Raw genomic sequence first — 23488 nt, forward strand, 5'->3', positions numbered from 1 at the left:
TCTGGTGAACTTTTGGCAGTTTGTAGTGGCATAGTCCGGAAAATGTGTCCGACTCAATGGGGTGTCCGAGTCAATGGTGAATCACGTTATATATATATAAAAGAGTACTGGAGAGGCCTCACATCCACAGTTGTTACGTACACATCAATTGGAATGGGCTGTGGAGTAAGATTCAGCAGGGCATCTTGCCGATAACAACACACGTATACTCCAAGGTATACTGGAATACCGAACACACCCAGCGCCTAGCCTGCCGCTCTTCATTCCTCTCACTCATCAGCACGCTCATTCAGCTTGTTGATGATCAACAGCGTCACACATGACCCGACAATGCACAATGCTATGGTCCCCATGACCTACTCAGGTCAGCAAACCTAAGACACCGGTTTTTGAGCCGCATCGACCCAGCGGACTCACCGCCTGCGTCTTCCACCCGCTCTGCACGATAGCTGCTCTTCTGCTGTACTTGTTGACCGTTGCTAGGGCAAGTCAGTCTCACAATTCAGACACCGCTTGAGAGGAAAGTAGAAGGGATCAAACGCATACTCATATAATTGGCGATGCCCACCCCAAGGCAGCTCACAGACAGCGCCCAAAATATAGCGCCCATGGGTTTAGCCATGCGCAGCTCGATGTCGGTTGCCGTCTTGCTCAGGTGGAAGGAGAGGACGATGGCCACGGCCACGATGGACATGTACATGGAGAGACGGAGGTATGAGAGAAAAGCTTGTTTTAATCATTTTTTCAGTACTTCATTAGTCTCGCAGAAAAGGGGCGATGGGTAGTACTTCGTTCATTCGCGCAGTGGTCGCGGCAGTCGCTCGACTCGTTGTCGAAGAGTAACGCGCCGAGGAGGGGCGGCAGGCAAAAGACGTTTTGGAGGAGACCGCGGCTGGAATGAGAATTAGAGTGTGCTCATAACCTTCGGTTTTGAGGGATGCTTACTCTCTCATCTCGGACACCTCGACTGGATGGGTGAGTGAGACGAGCGGAGCGCAGCAGTGGTGACATGTTTGGCTGTCCTCTTCATCTGCGACAGGGACCGAAGAGGACATTTCTGATCTTGTCGTTCTACACGAGTATAAATTGGGTTATGGTTGCCAATGTATGGAGTTGCTGGATATGCCGGCTCTTTGATGCCCATTACTCTGGGTACTGTTACCTTCGGTCAGCGACTCGAGCAATGCCGTTCCCGGCCTTTCGATGACGCTTGCTTAAGGGGCCCGCTTTTCGTTGCATCGCACAATGGCCAACCAGAGTAGCCGTTTCGCGTGTAAGTCGAGACTCGAGGACGGCTAGAGAAGAACAACGGACAATTTTCACTATCCCTCTACGGCCGTCCAGACAGAAGAAAGTGTGTAAACCATTTGGGCGGCGTCAATTGGTCCCAGAGGTCCATCGACCGGCCTGAGTGACCAGTTGTGGCCGAATTGAGGCTGTTTGGTGTCTGCGCTCTTTGACGTTCTTGTGTCCGTTATCGGTTTCTTATCGGCAGTGCACATGAGCCATCTTCTACGTCCGTACAGGGCCCGCGTGTGAGTGGTTGCCGCCAGGCGCGTCTCAGCGCGTCTTCCCATCCGCAATCCTTCACCCCGCCATCGACCAAGCATCACGCAATCTCCCACACCAGATCGAGATAATCATTCTCCTCCGATATTTCATACAAAGTTGTCAGATATGAGTAAGTGGCAAGGCCAGGTTACAACCATGGCTTACCAACATTCTGACCAAATCAGCGTCATACGGCGGCTACCAACAAACAAGCTACGGCGGCAACGATGGCGGCGGTTTTATGGGTGCATCTCAGCAAGGCAGCCAGGGCGGCGAGAGAAAGGTATGCCCACCTTCGTTTCAACCCCATCCCCTGTCTCGTCTCTAATCGTTTGTCCCAACCCAAATCAGAGCTTCGCAGACGACACCCTCCGCCCAGTAACCATCAAACAGTTGGTCGACTGCAAAGAAGCCTACCCGAGCGCTGAACTGGCCATTGACGGCATGCCAACCACCCAGGTGACGCTCATCGGCCAGATCCGCGCGGTGAATCCGCAGGCGATCAACATCACGTACCGCATCGACGACGGCACGGGCCTAATCGACGTCAAGAAGTGGATCGACGCCGACAAGGGCGAGACAACGCCCCGCTTCGGTGTCGACACGTACGTGCGCGTCTATGGCCGCCTACAGAGCTTCAACGGCAAGCGCCACGTCGGCGCCCACTACATCAGGGCGATCGATGATTTCAACGAGGTCAACTACCACTTGCTGGAGGCGACGTACGTGCACCTGTGCCTAACCAAGGGCACTTCGGCGGACGGTCAGCCTCAGCAGCAGGGTGGGGGCGGGATGGATACCGGCGGAGATAGCATGTTTGTGGATGGCGGGTATGGCGCTGGCGGCGTAGGGGACTCGGCGGGCATGCAGGCGAGGCTCTCGCCCTGCTCGAGGAACGCGCGGACTGTCTTCAACTTCCTTGCCAACTCAGCGCCGGGTGATGGCGCCCATCTCAACCAGGTGGCCAGTGGTACGGGACTTTCGGTCAGGGATATTATGAGCGCCACCGAGGAGCTGTTGGGCCATGGGCTGATCTACACCACGGAAGACGACGAGACATGGGCGATCCTGGAATGTTGATCGGTTTTGACATGTGCAAAAACCTGCGGTACGGAAGGAAATCGGGGGAAACTGGGAAAGGATTGCATCATGCGGGATACCATGGCGCTTTGCTGTTTGGCACATATTGTTGATTTTATGTTTCAGTTCATGTGGTCAGACAGGACTCACGGGGCTGGTGATCATGTATATTTTTGCTGAGACACTCGACAGTCTTCGATAAAGTCAAACTAACAAACTACTGGGCAACCGGATGCCCGTCGAGACCGGAATCCAGGGACACTATAGACCCAGAGCCAGCATGTTGGATGCGGCAATTAACAAGTACGGACCGACTCAGTTGATGAGCCATAGCAAAGCAGAAACCTGGAAAAGAGGATCGCAAAAACACACTGACACAACTCGACCCGAAGGACAGGCCTCGAGAACGCCTTCACCTCACCCGTTTCTCAACCTATCAACCCCTTAGGACCACCGAATCTCTTCACCATCGGACTCGGACTAGAATAAGCGACCTTGCAACCGGGCACGCGGGGCTCACGAACCATGATTGACAGCCGGACGGGGGCAGATCCACGTCCAAGGAAGACATCCCGCTTTACTTCAAAGCCAAACTTTTCATAGTAGGCATTGTTGACAAGCGAGCTTGACTCAAGATACATGGGCCGGTTCTCGGCGTCAGCCTGTTTAATACAGCGGGGCGTCTCCCATCAGCAGGGCGTGACTCGATCGGTGTGCAAAGGAAAGAGGGTTACTCACCCGCGCCATCATGTCCTGCAGCAGCCTCGCCGCATAGCCTCGGCCTTGCGAGTTGGGCTTAGTACCCAGGTAGACCAGGTACCATGCATCGTCGTCCCTGTCACCGAGGACGTCGGCCTTGGTGTCGTGCAGCAGAGGCAGGATCTCCTGGAAGTAGCGCTTCTTTCCCTCGGGCGAGAGCTGGAAGTAGAGTCTCCACATACCGCTCCGGAGCTGCGTCCACCATCCGTCCAGGTGTTTGCCCGGCGGCACCCTGAGAAACATAGAATCTTGGTTAGTTACGCTGTCAAATCTCACGATATTACTCTTAACACGTTCGGGGCATGTTCAACAGCTCCGCAAGGGGTGGTTAAATTGCCTACCAGAGCGCCACGCTATCACACTCGGGCCCGACAGCCGTAACCAGACCGCTCATGCAGTGGGCCGCCACCGTGTACGTGAGGATGTCGACATGCAGCCTCCACTTGTCCTCCTCGGCCGAGAGATCTCTGGAGCCTCCGTCGTCGACGAGGTACCGGGCGTAATCGTCAGCAGCAAAGGCGTGCGCCAGCGTGAGCGCCATCTCTCTACACTCCGACATGCCCACGACACGCACAGCCTCCTTCCACCGGGCCGGGACCAGGGACCGCTTCTTGAGCGTCGCCACGACCGTCACGGTGGAGGCACTGGTACTTGTACTTGTACTGCTTACGGACGACGCCATGCTGGGCAGTTACTTTTCAATGTTGACTGTCTAGATGTGGGATCAGAGTTGGTTAGAGACCGAATATCCTTCTGAAGCTAGCGACAGCATTGGGGAGAATCGAGAGCAGAGACATACTTTGCTCGTTTTTCTGATATATTCTGGATACTGTCACCTGTGTGGACTCTCGAAAGTTGCGTCCTCGAGATGGGCATGAATCTGGACGGATGGCGCAGGCAATTGAGGGCGGTTCGAATGTCAGCAGACATCAATATGGCTCTTCGGTCGTTGATCCCCTCGACGAGTGTATGGTTGGGCTGTGGTGGGAAGAGTGACCGAAGTCGATCGAAGTGAGTAATGGATACGGGATCCTTTCGTTCTGGTCACACAGAAATGCAAACACACAGCACAGACCAAATGGATGCTGCTTGTGTGCGAAGCGGGGTGATGTGGTTAGATGCCGGAAGAGCAGGAGGCAGGAGGCAGAGGTGCCCGTTAGGAAGAATACCCCCTGATGGGGGACTTGCAAGCGGTCTTAACGCGACGAACAGTTATTTTCAGTTGAGCTAGGAGGTATTGTCGTCCCAGGGGAACAAGGAAATTGGACGAGGAAGAAGCGAGGACGGAGAGGGATAAGTAGGCGCCGTGATGGGCCAACAATTTCCGAGACATGTTGGACAGAATGAGACAAGCGTAACAGGCTTAGGCTGCATGGCATGACATTGTGACATGGCTCGTCCAGCGCAGAGCAGCAAGAGCCCCGTGATTACACTTGCACACGCAGCCGCCAGCCTGCACTATCATTGCCAACTGTCGGACAAGGCACATGAACGTGGATGTCTTTGGTCGAGGAATCCTCCGACAGGGGTGCATTGAGCAATCGGGGCGTCGAGGCGTCGGGGGCGGCGGTATCCATTGGCTAGCACCGGCTGCCCGCAGGGTAGAAGGGCGAGGCAACGCGGCAGTCGTCGGTCGTCCGCCTCCGTGAGTGGGGGTACGCCGGGTCCCGGATACCAAGGACAGCCAACCAGCGCCGGAGAGGTAACGTCAGAGGCAAGCAAGAAGCGCGTCTGCGTCGATACACGCTTGCTGCACAAACACAAGCTGGGAAGACTAATGCTGCATCGATGCTATAAAACGTCGGGGGTCTGAGCCCCGCTGCATTGCCCAGCAGGCCCAACAGGCTTCAAGGGTGTCTGCTTCCAATCACGATCAATACTTCCCGGCGTGGCGGAACAGATCCATTCACCGATCGGTCCGCGCACATGGGGCCCTGCAAGGCGGTCAGGTGACGACCTCATCGAGGACTTGGGCGGTTTGTGACGTTCCCTAGTCCGGCACCGCGGCGTCATAAAACGGAGACGAGACGTGTGAGGGAAGGGTTGGCGCCATGTCCAAGTTCCTGGAGTTTGTTTTGTCAACAATCCCCCCATGGTTTATCAGGAGCAGATGTCACCTCACATGTTCGCGCCCGAAAATACATCGCCAAAGAAACTGCAGAAAACTCCTGTCGTGTTATGTACTGTCCTCCCTTCTAATCCGCAACAAAATACGCCTTGCCTCCCATTTATCATGCAAGGTGTTGAAAATGGAAGCATAGGGCTCTTTGCGCGGCTTCGTATTTGCCGTCGCAAACCGGAGCGGATATCTTGTCGGGCAGAAGTCGAAAAGAAAGCAACCCGCTGCCGCCCCAGCCAAGAGTTGCGTTGAGCAGATAAAGCAACTGTTTTGCGACAAACCATCAACGGTGGTGGTCCATCAAAGCATCCGACGAATCTCCTGCTCGTTCATGTACTTGTCGAGGCCCGAGTCGAGGTGCTTCCACCAGTCGAAGAGCATCGAATTGCAGATGAGCTTGAACCAGGGAGTGAACTTCAGGGTCGGATCTTCGAAGAGCTGCTTCAGACGTTCGGGCGAGACGTATTGCGTGGCTTGCACTTCGTTCGGGTTGGGGGTGACATCGACGTCGGCCTTGATGAAGAGAATGTAGTCAACTGGAGACACATAATGTCAGTTATGGCCCTCCGTTTTCTATGCACGCGAGCGCGGGATGTGCATGGATTGCTTACTCTCATGCTCGCCCCATTGGCCATCGCTCGGCGCCTTATAGTGGATGCGCGTCAAGAAGCGGAACTTCTCCAGCGGCACCTGCTCCTTCTTGATACCGAGCTCGTGGTCCAGCTTTCGCTGCGCAGCATGCTTGACACCAAGGACGGCATCCGGGAGGGTCGAACCGGTTTCGTTAGCCACGTTCAGGGGGTGCGAGCAGCACGTGTTGGTCCACATGTCGGGAAAGGTGATTTTCTCGGATGCGCGCTGCTGCAGGAGCAGCTCGTTCTTATCGTTGAAGAGGAAAACGGAGAACGCCCTGTGGAGGAGACCCTTGTTGATGTTGGTCATGAGGTGGCCTAAGGAGCGAGGTGTCGCGAGTCAGCGCGAGCTTCAACGCAGCAGGCGCATCGCGGGTGACTTACAGAGTTTCTTGCTGGCAGTCCCGATTGGCAAGTCATTGTCGTCTGTGACAATGCAGACCTCGTCCATCAGACGAATCTGCTCCTCGTCGTGACCTTCGAGGGCTGTTCCGCTCGTGTCAATGTCTGGAAAAAGGCGGAGGATGGTGTCGGCCGTGATCGGCGCGGTGACCGTCTCGTTCGTGGTGGTAGACATGGCGGACAACGATGCGATACGACGCTGAGGTCAAAGAGATACCGTAGGTGGGTAAGAAGTCCGCTACGTTTGGAAGACAACGCACTGGTCGTGGAGGTGGTCTTGGATTTTGGCGGGGGATCCCATCCCCTTTATTACAGTACCTAGTCTAACCCTCTCAACAATTTACCATTAGCTAGTACCTGGATGGACATCTGGGCTCTCCGAGGCAGGGGCTTCGACTTGTGGCAAACCCCTGGCCCGTCCATCAGTTTCCGCCAAAGAAACCGACCCCACTCAGTTGCCCAAAGGCTTGATTGTGGTGCCACGGTAACGGTAGCGTACCGATGACAAAGCAGGATCATTCCATTCCATGCCGTTCATGCACTCCGGACACCAAGGGAGACAGACACACCAACAACCGGACAGACTATACGATGAAGTACCTCTTGTTTCTGCATGTTGTTCGGTTTAAAGTACTCTTGACTTTTTATATCTCACCCATGCCCAAATACTGATGCGTCTGTATCGAAGATTATAGATCCGTAAATCAATGACTTAGACACAGTCAACGCTTTTCTTGGGTCCTGAATCCCTTTCCAGCACGCTGCTTACCCAGTGGTATTCCTATGCTCGGCTTCCTTGGCGGCTTGATGCCAGTCAACACGCCATGTGTACCAATACTCAGCAAGTGAGACGCTACACGTCGTTAGCAGGGCGCCTTACCCAGCGGTCCATAGGAACAGGCGACTCACATCAACAAACCAACAGTGACGCCGAACCAAAGCCCGATAAGTTTCCAGTTAAGGCCGAAACCGAGACCAAATGAGATGGGCAGTGCTACCAAATAGTAGCAGACGAGGTTGGCGTACCCTCCGAACTCCTGGTGCCCAATACCTCGCAGCAATCCATGCGACATGGCCGCCATACCGTCAAAGAGTTGCATCACAGCACAGACGGGGAGCGTCTGCGCCACCAACTCAATGACTTCCCTGTTTTGCGTGAAGAGCAACGGGATGTGGTACCTGAACGTCGCCAAGAGAGTCACGTTGAACAATCCCACCAAGACTCCGCCGACGATAGTCTGATTGACCCCTGAGTTAGCCCCACGCTTTAAAGATAGCAGGTAACAAAAAACTTACCACTTTGGCAGATGTCTTCGCCGCATCAACTAGGTTGGCACCGATGAGGTTAGCCACCCGCGTTGAGCCGGCGATGGACAGCGGGAACGGGAGCTGGAACGTCACCCCTGTTACCGTCACTAGCACACTCTGGGCTGCCAAGAACTCGACTCCCATCCTCCCTGACGCGAGCGTCAAGATCTCAAAGGCAAACCACTCTGCGACCACCATGACCATGCCCGGCAGAGCCAACCGGATCATTGGACCCCAGTTCTTCAGGGCGGCCCATCTGAACCCGCCCCATGCCTCAGACCCGTCCACTTTCCAAACGTAGAAGAAGAGAAGCAAGGGCAGCATGTTCTGGGTAATGGCGACGGCCAACGGAGCACCGTTGAAGCCCAGCCCAAATTTCCACACAAATAACCAATTAAGCAGCATGTTGGTCGGCGCAGCTATCAGGAGCACGTAAGTGGTGGCATGGAACAGACCCTGAGCTTGAACGAACCGCTTGCCGCCTTCGAAAGCAGCATAGGCGGGCGCGCCGAACATAACGATACGCAGATAGTTTGCCGCGAGCGCGGCGCTATCCTTTGCAATCATGGACGCCAGAATCGGCTCGGCATTGAGCCAGACAACAGCCACTGGGATCAGCAGCAGGAGAAGAAAGTATGTCATCCTCTGCAACTGCAGCCCGACAAGGTGCTTGTGGCCGGAGCCAAACGCCTGGGCGCACAGCGTATCCAGACTCGTCGCCAGGCCCTGGATGGGCGCGTAGCACGTGATGTTCGCCGTCATGGTCGCCAGTGATACTGCTCCCAGCTCGAGCGTCCCCAACTTGCCCACGGCAAAGATGGACGTCACGTTAAGCGAGTACTGCAGCAGAAACGTGACAATCAGCGATCGCGAGTATATGGCGATGGTCTTGGCCTCGCGCTGCCACGTCGTCTTGATCTGCCCGGTCGCAACGGCTGCGTTCCACTGCTCGTTGAGACTGTCCCGGCCTCCATGTTGCCCTGCAGAGGAGCGGCGGTGAGACACGAGTAATGGGGCTGTCTCGTCGGGGACGACCAGGATTCGCGGCGCTTGGGCTTCCTCGTCGCCGCTGGGGAGTCGCACCTTGGTGCTGAACAGCCGCTTGTACAAGGCTGAAACCTTGCCCGAAAGGCCGCCCTTTTGGGCACGGTGCTCGTGCTTCGGTGGGAGGATATGGTTGTCTCTGAGCAGGGAGCGCTCCGCATCACGGCTGTGCGCCCGTTCGGACCGAGTGAGGACAGGGGGCCCTTCCAACGCGCCCGGGCCGAGCGCTGGCCGCGTGGTGCCGAACGCGATGCCGCTTGGGCGGCGATACAGGGTCGGGCCGGGCATGTCCTCATATTCGTCCTCTTCTGCTTCCTCGATGGCATCTGAGTCGGTCGGGGTCACCTCTTCTTCGTCGGAGCACTCAGCGAGATCGCGTGCTAGCAGCTCCTGCGCCAGCGGCGAGGATGACCGAAACGAAGACGCAAAAGCTGATTGAATGTCGTGGTGATTGTGGCCGTTATTTGCTGTGCCAGTTGCTGAGCTGTTTTTTGCCGGTATTGGCCGATTCCCCGGACTGGATGCCATGTTTGAGAAAATGGACAGTCTGCAGGCCGAGCCTCCAAATTCGGACGTAACAAAGCCTCGGAGCTGTGTAAAGTATAGGGGCCGGTTGCAACGTCGGGCTTAGATGCTGATTCGGGCCGGTCTGGTATTGGACGCGCCGTGGCGACGAGCAGCAGAAATACGGATCGTATATCGGGTGAGAATTTCACACGTGTTGTTCGGACTCCGAGTTCAGATCTGAGTCATAAGGTTTCACGCGCCAAGAGGGGCCATAGTGTGTGTTTCCAGTAACGTCAGAAGAGAATAGTACCTGTTATAGCTGTTCTTCTGTTCCGTCCAACAACGATCCGTAAATCGATCATGCTAGGTTGTTTCAGGTGCTTGACAACCCCAAGGTACTTCGTACATAGACAATTTCGGAATCGATACCAAGAACATGAACGACGGGACGGAACGGGAAGGGAGGAGATGCATTTATCGACCCTAACCCTACTGTACCCCACTAGCGCTAGACATTATTAGGAAAGGCCCATCATCATGCAGGTTAATATCTGCCCTCAAGAAGCCTTATCTGACGGCGGTAAAACGCTGCAGAATCGAATTTCCCAAGCTCCCAACTTTCAGCAAGCAGCGAGATGTTCGTCGAGCTTGCAACCAAAGATTCAGATCCCTCAGGACCATGAATTCACTGCTCTGGTACCACAAACTGTACATTCCTCGATTGTGACTTCAGTGACGCCGTCAGAACTGAATATACGTTTAGCGATCGACATACAAAGATCCTGGCGCAATGGGGCACCGGGTCCCTCGTGGTCTGGATGGCGGTGCCACGTCCCAGAAGAGACAGAAAGTCGTCCATGAAGCACCAACATCAGAAGAAGTCCATGCCAGTAGACAGTTACAGCAATTACTCTCCTTCAGTCAAGACCCAGCACGCGCACGACACGGTATGTGACCCCCTCATGGCCCATATCCCCCATCCTCCATCATATCCTAAGATCCCCCTCTCCCGTATGCTCAACGTCCAGCTAATATTCTCCTTACAGGCCTACAATCATTCAAACTCTTTCTTGACCAGCTACTCAACCAAGATAGTAAGGATGCCGACCGACCGAGGATACTCAGGGACTACCTTCAGTCCACGAAACCCGCGGATAATGACGAGAACCCTGTCTACCTGCCGGACATCATGCAGACATGGAGCTACGGCACCCAGATCAACAATGAAAACATCATGTCGGCCGTACCAGTTGTTCTTGCCCTTCTCCTGAAGCTGCTCTCGCAGTCCCTCGAGTCGGTTCCGTTCGGGCTGGGCATTTGCCGAACCCTCTTACAGAAGCGCCAGCAGGAGCTTATTGCTCGAAACTTGTCCGCCGACAAGGGAAAGTCATTCATCATCTCCCCGACTCTCAGGATGTTGACTGAGGCTGTCATCTTTGACGGAGGCGCCATCGCGAAGCCACTGTTCCGGGCAAGGGCGTCGATGCTGAAGTCCTTGGCACGGAATATGGGCCTTGTCCATAGAGGCGATGAGGCTGAGGACACCAAGCGTCCGTCCGCCCGCACTAATGCTGTCCTTTTCTTCCTCAGCGCCCTTAAGTTTCTCCATCCAGAGGCGAAGAAGGAGCTGTTGTCGCAGAGGGACATTGTTGCCGCCCTCACACGCGATGTCAAGCAGGATCCGCCGTACCTCGTCAAGGAGCTCCTAGAAGGGTTACGAGCTCATGTGCTGCTAGACGACAAGCTCCCACGCGAGGCAAAAGCATGTTTGCTGAACGCATCAACGCTCACCCGCCTCTCAGCGCTCTACCAGTACCGACTGGACACCCCAGCAGACGACGAGCCTTCGATAGCTGATATTGCCCACGAATTTCTCATGGCGGCATGTACGAGCCCAGGTTGCGGTCTGCTGAGACAGGATTCTGGTTTCTACCCAAGAGAACTTGATCCGAACGTGCCCGTACCGACCGCTGTGGTTGACGAGTGGGGGTTGGAAGTCATCGTTTGGATGAACAAGTTCAGAACCGAGACTCCTGTTCGGAACCACGCCTTGTCAAATTTCCTACCCAACTTACGGCCCTGGTCAAGCCTCAAGCAGAGCGAGTTGATGATCTCCATCTTCAAGGCGGCCCCTGAGCTTGTGGCCCACTACTTCCTCAACAACAAATCCTTTACATTCGAACCGAAGCTGTCGGCGACCTGGACGGGTTACGCTGCTTTCCTGTTCCACACAGTTACGCTACCTATTCCGGATCACTTCTGCCGCGGACCGAACTTTCCGGCGCTCCCTCCGCCGACCTCGATTGTCGTTGACAACATTCTACCTCCCCCACTCAATCCGAAGGCACTATCTCGGAGTTTGGCAAGCAAATCAAATATGATCTCATTTTTTGCAACTCGGATACTGGTTGTTGCATTGGAGAAGCTGGACGCCGCACTGAAGATGCATCGGGATCCGTCTCATGCGCACAAAACCGCCTGGGCAGAGGCCGCCCGCAGGCTGGTGGACGAGTTTCGCCAGCGATGCCCCGGGCTCACAGAGATGATCAACGCGTACCGATCAGTTCCCGAAGGCGATATTCTGCACCGCGAGGCCGCAAGTCGGCTGCTGCGCCTCTGCTACGAGGTTTTACCGCAACATGCCCTGATGGCCAAGTTCGACGTCTCCCCGTTTCTGGAGACCTCCCTCAGCCGCTTGTCGAGGCAGGAGCTGGAAGATCCGAAAGATTCTGCGCTGAGCGTGAAGGAGCTGGAAAATCTGCTTTCCATTGCTGGGTATTCCCCCGGTATGCGGTGGTTTGCCGCGCCGGAGGGTGTGTCGCTGTCCCCGTTTACCCGACTGCTGAAGGTGTGCGTCGATGCTCCCCATGGAGTCGCGCTGGGAACGATTCGGGAGGTGCTGAACTTTGTGGCTGTAGAGGAGGGCCTGGTGCCACGTGTCGACGCACATCCCGGGCTGCTTGCCCTGCTTGAAGCGTTACAGGTTCTTCGCCAATCATACCCAGATTCCATCACGCACGTCTGGCCGTTCTTGGACAACTGCCTCGCGCGCTATGCAAATTCCCCTGTTAAGTACGTCGAAAAATTCTACGCTATGAAAGACGAGGCGGCTGAGCCGGCGGTTCAGGGCCTTACGTCAGCAGACGTGAGCCTGGCTACAATAGCCATGCTGGAGCAGCTACCGTTTGCCGCGGCAAAAGAAGGAAACCAGCACACTCTTAAGGCGCTTGGCCGCTTTTTGCCGAGTTTTCTGGGTTATTTGGCTGCCGCTGGGGAGAGCAAATCACTGCTCGATCTTGTATTCTCCAAGATGGTCCCCTATCTTCCCGACAGTAAGAAAAAGGTCAAGGCTGGTGGTGTTCCAGAGGGACTGGAATTCCAACACAATCCCTGGCCGTCGGCGAAAGCGATCGAGGCTGGGAAAGCCAGCAGCACGGAAGCTCCTCAGGAAGAAGGAAAGTCGAGTCCGGCCATAGATGCGAAGGCTTTGGAAAACATGCTTCATGCTCCAGACGGGCTGGAAGCGGACAACTCGGCTTTAGTCAGGTGGTCTTCGAAAACCGTGGACGAGCTCGTCGACGACGGCTATCTGAAATCCCTCATTGCGCTCCTTGCGTCGGAGCATGCCAGCATACGAAAAGAAGCACTCGTTAACATCCGGAAGGCAGCGGCCAAGATCAAGGAGTCAGAGTACGAAGAGAAAGAGCAGATCTGGCTGCTTCTCATGGAACTTGCCGAGACGGCGGCGGACAACATTAACGACCGGCCGCTGCCTAGTCCGACCTCCGCGTTCGCTTGCCATGCGATCGATGTACTGAGGGATCCTCTCTCCTGCCTCTATCCGAAGGTCAACATGTTTCTCGTGCGTGGGCCGTCTTGGAGCCCTGACAAGATACACCTTGTGGACGACATCTTGGAGGGCGACCCCATGGTGCCGAACACGTACTACACGCAAACAAATTGGCTGCTCGGGTATCTGATAGACGGATTGCGAACCAAACACGACCTCGAGCTGTTCCATAAAAAACGCACGATGGGCCCATTACTTGAGCATATCCTTGTCTCGGCGACGAACCCGTACATGAGGTGGCCGCTCAAGCTGCAGGTGCTACGGTTGCTGTACCGAGCTACATGCATCGAGGGAGGTAGCACGACGCTGACGACGAGATTTGGGATTATGAGCTGGCTCGAGGCGACACAGGCGGGTTGCACCGATGCCAGCGAGGCGGCCGTCTACGAGACCTTGCGCAAGAGGATATGGGAGACGTCCGACCAGGACAGGGTCAGGGCTTGGAGTAGAGAAGGGTTGAACGGTCCGAGCTGGTAGCTGATGCTGGACCTCACTGTTGTTTCCTTGAAACCTGCTGAGTTTCAGTCAAACTCGAGAGCGTGGAAGCGTTGCGTTGTGTTCCACACAACGCACATCGGACTCTGCGGAGAACAACCTTGGAAGGGGCATATAGAAAGAGAGGAAACAAAAACGATACCCTAATGAAAATGGCTAGTGAACTAAAAATCCACAGGCTTGACTCATTCATCGCCTACTCCGCACTGTATAGTTTGTGAATTCGCCTAAGCTATGTACGTTGAACATAATGAATGAGCCGTGGATTGCGGGCAGTTGTCGACGTTGCAGAACCCCGCCACGTCCCTGTTGGTCCCTGGCACCCCACCCTGTTGACCCAGGCTCACCAGGGTTGTCGACGCCACCTAGCCTTTGCCAAGACCGATCTTTTGAGGCTTGGGCCATTTTCAGGTTGATTCGGCCAGCCCGCCACAGGCCGCAAACAGAACGGCAACCGCCCAAAATCCCCAATGCTACCTCCCCAAACCATCAATCAAAGCACTTGCAAACCAATCGACCAGCAACACATCAAACACTCCATACCTCAGCACCACTGCAATCCTGCAATCTGCCAATCGCGCACCTTGGCATCTCAGCGACCGATCCACCCAAGCGATAATTTCAACTTCCACATTTGAAAGGCCTCCATCCTCCAACCCGCCGTGTGTTGTCTCCTTCAGTCCCGAGCCGGCGACCCCATTCAAAGCAGCCCACTCGAGCCCTCCTGACCGCATCTCATCCCGACGCCGCCAACCCAACGCCTACCGGTTGATCGCATGCGAGTGACGTCGCGGACTTGAGTGCATGATCGTCGCATAAGTTTATCTTCTCTCTCTATTATGGCTGGACGATACTCGGCAGAATTCCTGCTGCATCTGCGCCAGTCGCCCCTATGCGTCAAGCCTCCGAACCTTCCCCCTCCCGAGGAGTGGATGGGGTATGTTTTCCCGGCTGCGAATACATGCTCCTTTTTCTGCCTGACGTGTTACTGACGTGGTTTTCTCCACAGACCACCTCCCGACACAAACCGCAATCAGCAAAAGACAACAAATGACCGCCCCAAAGGCGGGGAAGGGGCGCTCGTGAACCAGGAGAACAGGCGCCCGCCTCATGACCGCAATGGATCCAGAAATGCATCGAGTATGCTTCCCTTCCTCATTTTTTTTATCAGAGCCAATATCTACTTGACGTGTACCCGTCTTGTTGGTCCGCATCTAGCTGACAAAATACCCCCACACAGACCCGGACGAACTCATCCTCGGGCCCCCAAGGACGAGCTTCGCATCTGCATCCGCCACCTCAATACGCAACCCCCGGACTGGCGACTCGGAGAAGGGGTTTAGGGACTTTGACAGACAGGATCGTACCGACCGCTTCAATTTCCGCAACCGCACCAGCGACTCGGAGAATGCCGGCGACAGGTTTGGTAGAGACTTGAGAGACGGCCGAAACAATGGCTTTCGGCGACGCAACGACCAGGACCAAGACAGTGAGGGCTGGAGCACCGTGAAACCGCGCAAGAGCTTTGGCCATGAAGGCGCCGAACGCTTCCACGGCCGCATGGGTGGCGTCGGCGCCAGCGACCGATTTGGCGGCCGGGAAGACAATCGACGGTTACGGGATCGGGACGACCGTGAAGTCGGAGACCGTCGCACCCGCAATTTCGACAATCGCTCGCGAGATTTCGAGGGTGAGGAACCTGAGACCCCGCGCAGAAATGGACTGCAGCGGGGCAAGTCGGAATCTTGGTTCAGGGACAATGCGACCAGTGGCGGCAATGATGCTCCTCCAATGTCTCAGCGGGAGCGAATCGACAGGGCCAAGAGCTGGCGCGAACGGGATCTCGACGACAAGCCCGCCGACAGGTATGGCGATCGAAACGACCGAAACTATGAGCGAAGGTGGGATCGTGATCGCCATGCCCGTGTTGAGAATGACCCAGAGTGGCTGGATGAACCCCTCGAGGAGAAGGCCCAGGGACATACTGAGGAAGACTTTAAGAAGTTCATGGAAACCATGAAGGCGGCCAAGGGAGGTGGTGCCCCGAAGCCGGAAGAGAAGCCCAGCACGGCATTCGACGGGCCACCTGCCGAAGCAGCTGCTGGGATGGACCACAAAGTTGTCTCAGCGCCTGCCATAGAACAGGGACCTGACAAGTTTTTTGCCGCTTATAGCTCTGGCCTTGATGTCGGGACACCCAGTGCCGAGGTTAAAGACGCCGCCAAACCGAAGACAGGAAAGTCCTCGCGCTTCATGGCATTCTTGGCTCCCCAGGAGGATAGCCGAGCAAAGACGGAACCGCCAACGCCTGCAGCGGGAGTCCAGCCCGGTGAAAAGCCTAGTTCGTCTCAGCAGAGCGACGCCGATAAGGAGGCGTTTGCGCTTCTCATCCAAAAGCTTCAGCGGTCAGGGTTTGGATCGGCCATGCAGTCGAGCGGGCCGCCGACCCAGCCAACTTCCGGCAAGTATCCCGAGCCGTCTCCTTTTCAAGAAATGCAGCACAAAAGCGCCGTTGCGTCCCCAGAGCCATTCTTCCAGTATGGCAGCAGCGATAGGCGCGACGACCCCCGCACACGTAATTCGCAACTCTCGATGCACGATATTCTCTCTCCCAGGCCAGTCGGTCTCCCAGGGCCGCCGACCCCAGGTACCCGGCCGGAGCAAGCCTTGCAGGATCTTCTCGCCCAGCGGCACCACCTTCCCAGCCAGCCGAGCACGCGCGCCGAGCAGCAGAATCTCACTGCTGTCACCCGTAACAGGGACTTTCTGGTGGGTCTCATGCAGAGCCACCGCGACGCGCCCGAACCGCCACGCACAGAGCAGCTCCTCCTCCGCATACCGCAGCCCACCAAGCAGGTGTCGCTTGCCAACGTGCCGGATCGCGAGCAAGACTATCCCCGCGAGCGGAGCGCCTCCCAGCGGCAGCTACGCGGTTCAGGCGGCCCGCCAGGCTTCCTTGACGACAACCAGTTCCACCCAGGAGACGTCGACACCCGTCCGCCGCAGCCAACGCAAATCCTGCAGCGCCCACCGCCTCCCCCAGGACTGGACCACCAGATGCATCCCTTCCACATGGGCGGAGTCAACCCCACCGCTGCAGCTGCGACGGCTGGTGCTGCAGGCCATATGCCCCCACCTCAGCGCCCCATGATCCCACCTCCCGGCCTCATTAACAACGGACCGCGCAACGTCCCCATGCCAGGCATGTTCCCACCCAACTTTCCGCCCCCGCACAGTCATGGCGGGCCTGTTGGACCGCCGGGTAACTTCCCTCCCGGGCCGCCCCCGCCTCCAGATGGCATGGCCGGCCCGCCTCCGTTGCCTGGTCCGCCCCGCTCGATGCAGCCGCCTCCGGGCTTCTTTGGCGGACCGCCCCCGCCGGGGTTCATGCCCCCTCCTGGAATGGGTGGTGGTGCCGGCGGGTTCCAACAGGGATTGGACGGACCGCCGAATGCGGGAACCATACCTGGCGGTCACAGCGGCATGCCTGGGTTTGGCGGCATGCCTAGCCCGTTTGAGAGGTTGGAGCGCATGGGCGGCATGGATAGGCGCGGGATGATGCCGCCTCCGGGGGCGTACAGGGGCCCATGAACGCTTGCTGGGTTGAAACAAACACAGATGTTGAAACTCTTGATGGAAGGCGGTCTGGTAGATGGAGGTCTAAGTGATCTTCTCTGGGGGCTGCCATGACTCTGTTCTTGGCGGGTCTGTGGTTGGGACTGGACTGGACTGGACTGAGCGAACATGCGTTTACTACCACACCCTGCCTAAGGTACGCTACCTACCCACACCACCAAGTAGCGTACGTCAAGTACTATTATATTTGGGGCGACGGATGATGAGATAGTGGGTGGTGTGGAGGTAGGGTATGGAGGGCGTAGCGGAAGGGAGGGATAGGGAGGATGATTCTGCGCAACAAAAGACGATGACGTGGGCGCATTGGCAGGCAAACGCCAGGGTCCAGAGGTAGTCTCATGTAGAGTAGCGGCTGTAACCGGCTGCTCGTTATGTGGTTATGATATTGCTGCGTGCGTACTGCTGTGCTGTCGCTTGGTTGAGTGAGTCGTGCTGGAATGATGGGTGTCACAGGATGTGTCGCCCTATGTAGAGAATTATCACGCGCAACAGCGTGGCCAGGGGCGCTGTCTCCTCTCCTTGATGCAGCATGATAGCGGACCATTGAAAGCGGTTCAATTGGTTGATGAATGTACTTGCACAGCAAATTATTGCAACAGGTATTGCCATTCCTCGTCCATCTAGATGTGACATATAGACCAAGACGGTCAACTTCAGGCACAACGTGGTTGGCCTTGGGCAAACAACCCAGCAACGCCATGAACACCATTCCATTCCAAGACCACCCAGCCAACCCGCGTAACATCAAGGCCATATGGTCGCTAGCTATACACATGGTGCAGCCACACGATGAGAAGCAACAGAGAACTAGCACCGCTCAAACACGCGGTACAAGCCCTTGAGGTTGGCAACCTCCAGTATTCCCCCCTGCATCAGCGACTTGGTAGCCACGAGCCTCGACTTGAACGCCGGGAAGAGCACGTGCTCAAGCGCCCGGCGTACATGGCTCCGACGGGCCTTGATCTCATCGCTGATGCCTGCCTCCTCCTCCGCAGCCACGCCTTCCTCGTTGCCTGGTGTGGCGGGCAGCTGCTCGGGGACGTAAAAGGCGGCGAGTTCCTTGAGAAAGCTCTCGAAGCATGCCTTCTCCTCGGTCCAGTTCACGTGTGGACCCAATCTCAGGAGGAAGCGCGGCAACTTGACAATGGCTGGGTTGTATCCCTTTATCAGCAGCGGGATGCTGAGCAGCTCACCGGTGGGGGAGATGTCAAGGGAGAAGTACTCGAGCAACATCTCGCGCCGCTCAATCAGTTGGGCGGCAACCAACTCGACAATCTCCGGGACATTGAAGTCGTCGTCGTCGTCGTCTATGCCATCTCTGCCGGTCTCGACATCCTTTTCCTGCTGAGCAGCCAAGGTGAGCAGCTCCTTCAGATCGAGCGGCGGACTGAAGCGAATGACGCCGAAATTGCCAAAGTCGGTCAGACCCAGCTGGTAAAAATACTCAAAACAGACGCGGCCGTAATCGACAAGGTACAGCTTGACGCCTCCCTGAATAGCGGCGAGACGGCGGCGCTCGTCGACAACGCCGACGAAGGTGTGATTGGCGAAAATCTCCGTCAGCTGGTGGTGAATGTTGTCTCGCACCTCGGCACGCAGCTCGCGGATGCTGATCAGACGACATGCTGTGACCTCCCGGTCGACAGTCTCGTACTGGATTTCGGCGTCTGCGTCATGGGCTGCCCCAGGGCCTGACGACGGACCGGCGACCGCGGCGGGAGGCAGCATGCTGGTAATCTTGCGCAGATTCGTGTCGGTCCGGACAAGGTTGTTCTCGTTTGGCCGGGTCGTCGTCCTGCGAGCCGCGCCTGTGCTTGTCTTACAAGGGGCTGCGGCTATTGACTGTTGAGGGTCGGGTCCTGGGCATGACCAGGTGCCGCCCGGAAGTAGGCTCTGGGTGACAAATGTCCGGCTGGCATCTACTGCAGCCAGTTTTGAGCGGATGTGCTCGCAGATGGCCTGAATGATTTCATCTTCATTTAGAAAGTTCACTTCCCGCTTGGTCGGATGTACGTTGACATCTACGCGGCGAGGATCGATCTCGAGGCTCAGATACACGAAAGGGTGGCCATTCTTGGGAAGAAAGGCCGAGTATGTTTGATCAATGGCCTTCCGGATGTTGGATGACTCGACACACCTGTGGTTGATGAACAACAAAACGGTGGTCTTCTTGGTACTGTGGTTGGCGTTGGTAGCTAGCCCCTTCGCCTTGAAAGCCCAGCGGTCATTGGACGTGGAAAATTCAGTGAGTTCGTTGGCGACACTGCCACCATAGATCTGCCGGATTCTGTCGAGGCATGAGGCACTGGCTTGGACGGCAATGCTTGTCGACGACTCGCCGTGCTTCTTGCATGAGAAGGCCACGTTGGAGCAGTGGATGGCGTACCGCCCAACCATGTCAATGATCTTGTTGTACTCGTCCGAGGGGGATCGGAAAGCGCGTCGACGCGTAGGGACGTTGTAAAACAGGTCTTCGACTGTGATCTGGGTGCCTTGGCGCCCGGCAACCGGCTTTGGGTCAGACGACTGGCCCGGCTTGGCCGGCACCAGCTTGCCGCTGTCATAGTAAGCCCGCCATGCGCAGTTGGAGTCGCGAGTCTTTGTGGTTACTGTGAGATGGGCAATGTGGCTGATGCTGGCCAGGGCCTCTCCACGGAAGCCGTAGGTGGCAATGGTTTGCAGGTCCTCAAATTTCTGCAGCTTGGAAGTGGTGAAGCGCTCGCACAATATGGGTAAGTCTTCTTTCTGATCGTTCTTCTATGAGTGACCCGGCACGGAGTAATGGTAGGGAGCAGGGGGCGGACACACATCAATGCCACAGCCATTGTCGGTAATCTGCAGTAGCTTCAGGCCGCCGTCCTTGACCAAGACCTCGACCGACGTGGACCCTGCATCGACAGCATTCTCAATCAACTCCTTGAGCGCGTGGACGGGTGCCACGATGATTTCTCCAGCGGCGATTTTGTTGACGACATCTTGGTCCAGTGCCTGAACCAGGGAGCATGGGGCTTAGCAATCTGATCTAGTTGAGATCGGTCTGAGCCTGCCGTCATCATACCTTGATCCGACGAGGAATAGCAATGTCATCGAGGGTGTCGGCTTTCCGCTTGGCGCCGCGGGGCGGCCCATCCAGGTCCATTGCATCACTCATTCCGTGGTGTTGTGTTGCAGTTGCCAAGAATGGGGCCCTCAAACCGGCGAGTTTGAATCTCGAGTCTCTCAATCTGCCCCGGCCGGCTGAAGTGCGGTCGTTCTGTGGCTCATTTCAGCTCGCCCGGGGGTAGGAACGTCCACCAAAACCGATGAGATGAGTCAGGCAGCCATGGGCAGGTTGTGCCTTCTTTCTTGGTGAGCCTCGCCAAATCTCATCAAAGCGCCGATTCCTGGCGCGGCAACAAGGCAGCTGATCTGCATACAAGCACCAAAATTGGTATCTCTTAGCGGCTTTGAGCTTCAATACCGTAACTAACTTTCTTGTTCATTCATTCTTTCCAATTGTTTCCTGCATCATTTTTTCCCCCCTAACTTCTACCTTTTCCCTCTTCGAACACCCGACCTTGCTTAGGTGTCTTTCTGAGCAGACAAACAAAGTGTGTCACCCTGACGTTACAAGCAAGGCACATTGGACTGTAGTTGATCCTACGTTTTGCGTACAACTCGTATGGTAATGTGATGCTCGGATTGATGCAAACTAACCACTGAGGTACAGTAGAGGTGGATCAACCAACAGAAACCGCCCAGCAAACCCGATTCCATGTTTCGTTCTGCCTCCCGAACCCTGGCCGAACATTGACCTGGCCAGCGGACTCTGACCCATTCTTCACAAGCTTTTTCATGTCCGACTTTGAACAGTCGTCATTGCGTTATCGCCATCCCAGAGCACCAGTGTCTGGGACGTCATGGCTGCGCGCTTTGCGGCGCAGTTCTGTGACCTGGGGCTGGTTCGACCAAAGAAACCGCAGGCTTCTTACGCTTTCGCACCGCCAGAACTCTGCATCGGAATCTTGAGCGAGCCACGCGGGAACATTCGGAGCAATGTCCAGTTTGAAACTCAAGTTCAGGCTCCCAGTTCTGGCGCAGGATCCAGTCCACCTGCCCGTCTTCCGGGTTAAGGGGCTGAGCTTATTGGCGGCTAGGAGTTCAGGACGGCGTCAAGTCGGAATCACTTCCGCTCAACGGCTTGCCCCATGTGTATATCGGCCAGCAGTCAGGTGGTCGCACAACCACGTCCCATGCCCGTGGGGGTTGAAGCGTTAGGGTGGGTTGCAACCGACTTGCCATCTTGCAGACAACTTCACGCCACTCCCGCCATTGCTTGCATGCTTCCGCCCATCCAAGCACCCTGTAGTCCTGTCCTTTTCCCCAGGCACACAAGAGGGCTCTCCAGCGGGGCACCCTCGGCTTCTGGGCGAGATGCTGTTTATTTGCCTTGATCTTGCAAACAAGCTGAGTGACTCTTTGCAATCTTGTGTCTCCTCTCAGTTCTTATTCTGGTCTCTAAATATGTGAGCTCAATCCTGTTGTCCGTCTGCAATTTCTGCTTGCATTTGCTTTTGTGTATGCGCAGACGGATGGCATCTATACACTGACTTGAAGCCACCTTGAGCACCGCACGTCCAACACCCGATATGACCATGGCGAATGGTTTACCGCGTGGTATATCTGGGCTTCCCAGTCCAGACCCGGCTGCGAGCGAGGGGAACTCGTCAGTCCAGGTCAATCTCGATTCGGCGAGCAACCAGTACGTAAAGTCCATGGAAACCACCACTTTCGACACATCAGGGAACCCGCCCTCTAACAGGATCACGTACCCTAGTGGAGAAGGCATAGGGCGGCGATCCCGTTCGCCGTCAATGCGACGATCTTCCTCGAGAGGACAGTCGCTGGCACGACAAGCAACTGCCAACTCTTTATCGTCCTTCCTTTCATCACAGCCATCGTCACAGCCGTCTCAGACCGAACGGGCGCCGCCTGAGGATCTTTTGAGGGACCTCATTGACGCCACGGAATCAAGCAGCGTTGCCATTAGCGGTTGCCTCCACGGAGTGAAACGGCCTCACGACGATGAGACGGCGGACGAACCCCTCGCGAAGCGGGACAAGCTCGGCGAGGAACTCGAGAGGATGTCTGCCGCACACTTAGCCGCTGTTTCCACTTTGGTTGCGCCAGCATCCTCAGCCTTCCCGGCAGCGGCAGCAAGGCCATATGCTCCCCCTGCTAACGGCTCTCCACTCCCCGACCATGGCGATCCGACAGTCGGCATGGGGACAAGGGGTCGGCTTCCCATCAGGCCTTCGGGACGACGACCACAACATCCGAGCAATGGGACACACCTTTCCCGAAACTCAATTCCAGAAGGACACGAACAGGCAAGTCACTGTGACGACGAGTCTGAACGCTCCTCGGATGGTCCAGGAATTGGAGACGATGCGTAGGTTAACATGGATTGTCCAAAGACCCTCTTTCACGGACACTTTTGTAAGAGAAAAGTTTACTTAGTGTCATGTGGGATTGCTGCTAAGACGATCAACTCGAGACTCCGCATATCATCGGGCCATGTCTTTCCGCCCTTTCAGTTCTGCATAGACCATAAAAATTATAGACGTCGGCATATCGCACCAGGTTCTCTCTGTGGTCCGAGGGACTCGTGCAACGTGACACGGAGATCAGCGCCCGATTCGTGCAACATCCGGCGTCCAGGTCAATGATCCGGAAAAAGCGCCGATCCGATCGTGGGGTTGCAACCGTCGTCTTGGCCCGCTCACGGTGTCAATCTGTCGGTAACTGAGAAATCTCTGATGACTTTGGGCATGGGTAGAATGGAATCTGCAGCCTCCATGCCATCGAACAGGCCGAACCTTGTGATAGTTGGGTCGGGTCTGTTGAGTCGGGCACCATCTACCTGTATGCTGCTGACACGTGGACGATCTTCAATCAGTGACAACGGAGTATGGTATCCAGCGCGCCGGCGAACTCGCAATAAAATGGGCACTTCCAGTGAACGTGAGATCAGACGCTTCGACGTCGTTCAAGCAACCCAGGTCATCGTCATTGATTTACCCGTCCCGATGTTACGCTGATCATCCCCTGCCTTGGTGGAACAAT

General features: G+C 56.1%; 9 protein-coding genes across 9 annotated transcripts; 4 read left to right on the forward strand and 5 right to left on the reverse strand.

Moving 5' to 3' along the window:
- Positions 1–269: 269 nt before the first annotated feature.
- On the reverse strand, positions 270–1454 carry N657DRAFT_662441 (uncharacterized protein; the record flags this gene model as incomplete). Its single annotated transcript, XM_062795144.1, has 5 exons — positions 946–1454; positions 789–892; positions 547–726; positions 418–479; positions 270–356 (listed from the first exon to the last, which is right to left on the reverse strand). The coding sequence occupies exons 1-5, from the start codon at positions 1053–1055 to the stop codon at positions 270–272; spliced, it is 543 nt and encodes a 180-aa protein (XP_062649894.1). The 5' UTR covers positions 1056–1454.
- A 324-nt stretch (positions 1455–1778) lies between these two features.
- N657DRAFT_654575 (replication protein A, subunit RPA32) lies at positions 1779–2631 on the forward strand (the record flags this gene model as incomplete). The annotated part of the gene is made up of 2 exons (XM_062794517.1): positions 1779–1834; positions 1905–2631. The coding sequence occupies 2 exons, from the start codon at positions 1779–1781 to the stop codon at positions 2629–2631; spliced, it is 783 nt and encodes a 260-aa protein (XP_062649895.1).
- Positions 2632–2845: 214 nt separating this feature from the next.
- Positions 2846–4283, reverse strand: N657DRAFT_294085 (uncharacterized protein). The gene is made up of 4 exons (XM_062786649.1): positions 4190–4283; positions 3732–4102; positions 3370–3622; positions 2846–3293 (listed from the first exon to the last, which is right to left on the reverse strand). The coding sequence occupies exons 2-4, from the start codon at positions 4070–4072 to the stop codon at positions 3060–3062; spliced, it is 828 nt and encodes a 275-aa protein (XP_062649896.1). The 5' UTR covers positions 4073–4102; positions 4190–4283; the 3' UTR covers positions 2846–3059.
- A 1526-nt stretch (positions 4284–5809) lies between these two features.
- On the reverse strand, positions 5810–6718 carry N657DRAFT_567569 (Isopentenyldiphosphate isomerase; the record flags this gene model as incomplete). The annotated part of the gene is made up of 3 exons (XM_062788524.1): positions 5810–6045; positions 6121–6459; positions 6526–6718. 3 exons carry the CDS (start codon positions 6716–6718, stop codon positions 5810–5812), a joined length of 768 nt encoding a protein of 255 aa, XP_062649897.1.
- A 590-nt stretch (positions 6719–7308) lies between these two features.
- N657DRAFT_679121 (MATE efflux family protein) lies at positions 7309–9423 on the reverse strand (the record flags this gene model as incomplete). Its single annotated transcript, XM_062796147.1, has 3 exons — positions 7309–7396; positions 7453–7781; positions 7840–9423. The coding sequence occupies 3 exons, from the start codon at positions 9421–9423 to the stop codon at positions 7309–7311; spliced, it is 2001 nt and encodes a 666-aa protein (XP_062649898.1).
- Positions 9424–9997: 574 nt separating this feature from the next.
- N657DRAFT_592250 (uncharacterized protein) lies at positions 9998–13929 on the forward strand. Its single transcript, XM_062789925.1, has 2 exons — positions 9998–10349; positions 10449–13929. The coding sequence occupies exons 1-2, from the start codon at positions 10193–10195 to the stop codon at positions 13727–13729; spliced, it is 3438 nt and encodes a 1145-aa protein (XP_062649899.1). The 5' UTR covers positions 9998–10192; the 3' UTR covers positions 13730–13929.
- A 657-nt stretch (positions 13930–14586) lies between these two features.
- On the forward strand, positions 14587–17338 carry N657DRAFT_679123 (uncharacterized protein; the record flags this gene model as incomplete). The annotated part of the gene is made up of 3 exons (XM_062796148.1): positions 14587–14684; positions 14757–14887; positions 14988–17338. The coding sequence occupies 3 exons, from the start codon at positions 14587–14589 to the stop codon at positions 17336–17338; spliced, it is 2580 nt and encodes an 859-aa protein (XP_062649900.1).
- A 655-nt stretch (positions 17339–17993) lies between these two features.
- On the reverse strand, positions 17994–20746 carry N657DRAFT_642909 (DNA mismatch repair protein MutL). The gene is made up of 3 exons (XM_062792434.1): positions 20442–20746; positions 20192–20371; positions 17994–20128 (listed from the first exon to the last, which is right to left on the reverse strand). Exons 1-3 carry the CDS (start codon positions 20532–20534, stop codon positions 18191–18193), a joined length of 2211 nt encoding a protein of 736 aa, XP_062649901.1. The 5' UTR covers positions 20535–20746; the 3' UTR covers positions 17994–18190.
- Positions 20747–22017: 1271 nt separating this feature from the next.
- N657DRAFT_568213 (uncharacterized protein) lies at positions 22018–22818 on the forward strand (the record flags this gene model as incomplete). The annotated part of the gene is made up of 2 exons (XM_062788571.1): positions 22018–22124; positions 22200–22818. The coding sequence occupies 2 exons, from the start codon at positions 22018–22020 to the stop codon at positions 22816–22818; spliced, it is 726 nt and encodes a 241-aa protein (XP_062649902.1).
- Between the last annotated feature and the right edge of the window lie 670 nt (positions 22819–23488).

Source organism: Parathielavia appendiculata (genome assembly GCF_033297405.1).
Source record: "Parathielavia appendiculata strain CBS 731.68 unplaced genomic scaffold N657scaffold_3, whole genome shotgun sequence".
NCBI lineage: Eukaryota > Fungi > Ascomycota > Sordariomycetes > Sordariales > Chaetomiaceae > Parathielavia > Parathielavia appendiculata.

Excerpts from the sequence above, each read along its gene's own strand:
- N657DRAFT_642909 (XM_062792434.1), bottom strand. The coding sequence starts at position 20,534 with ATGAGTGATGCAATGGACCTGGATGGGCCGCCCCGCGGCGCCAAGCGG. Across the intron at positions 20,372-20,441 it reads CTATTCCTCGTCGGATCAAG|GCACTGGACCAAGATGTCGT; the intron begins GTATGATGACGG and ends TCCCTGGTTCAG. Across the intron at positions 20,129-20,191 it reads ACAATGGCTGTGGCATTGAT|AAAGAAGACTTACCCATATT; the intron begins GTGTGTCCGCCC and ends AAGAACGATCAG.
- N657DRAFT_592250 (XM_062789925.1), top strand. The coding sequence starts at position 10,193 with ATGGGGCACCGGGTCCCTCGTGGTCTGGATGGCGGTGCCACGTCCCAG. Across the intron at positions 10,350-10,448 it reads CCCAGCACGCGCACGACACG|GCCTACAATCATTCAAACTC; the intron begins GTATGTGACCCC and ends TTCTCCTTACAG.
- N657DRAFT_294085 (XM_062786649.1), bottom strand. The coding sequence starts at position 4,072 with ATGGCGTCGTCCGTAAGCAGTACAAGTACAAGTACCAGTGCCTCCACC. Across the intron at positions 3,623-3,731 it reads TGTGATAGCGTGGCGCTCTG|GGTGCCGCCGGGCAAACACC; the intron begins GTAGGCAATTTA and ends TATGTTTCTCAG. Across the intron at positions 3,294-3,369 it reads TGCAGGACATGATGGCGCGG|GCTGACGCCGAGAACCGGCC; the intron begins GTGAGTAACCCT and ends TGTATTAAACAG.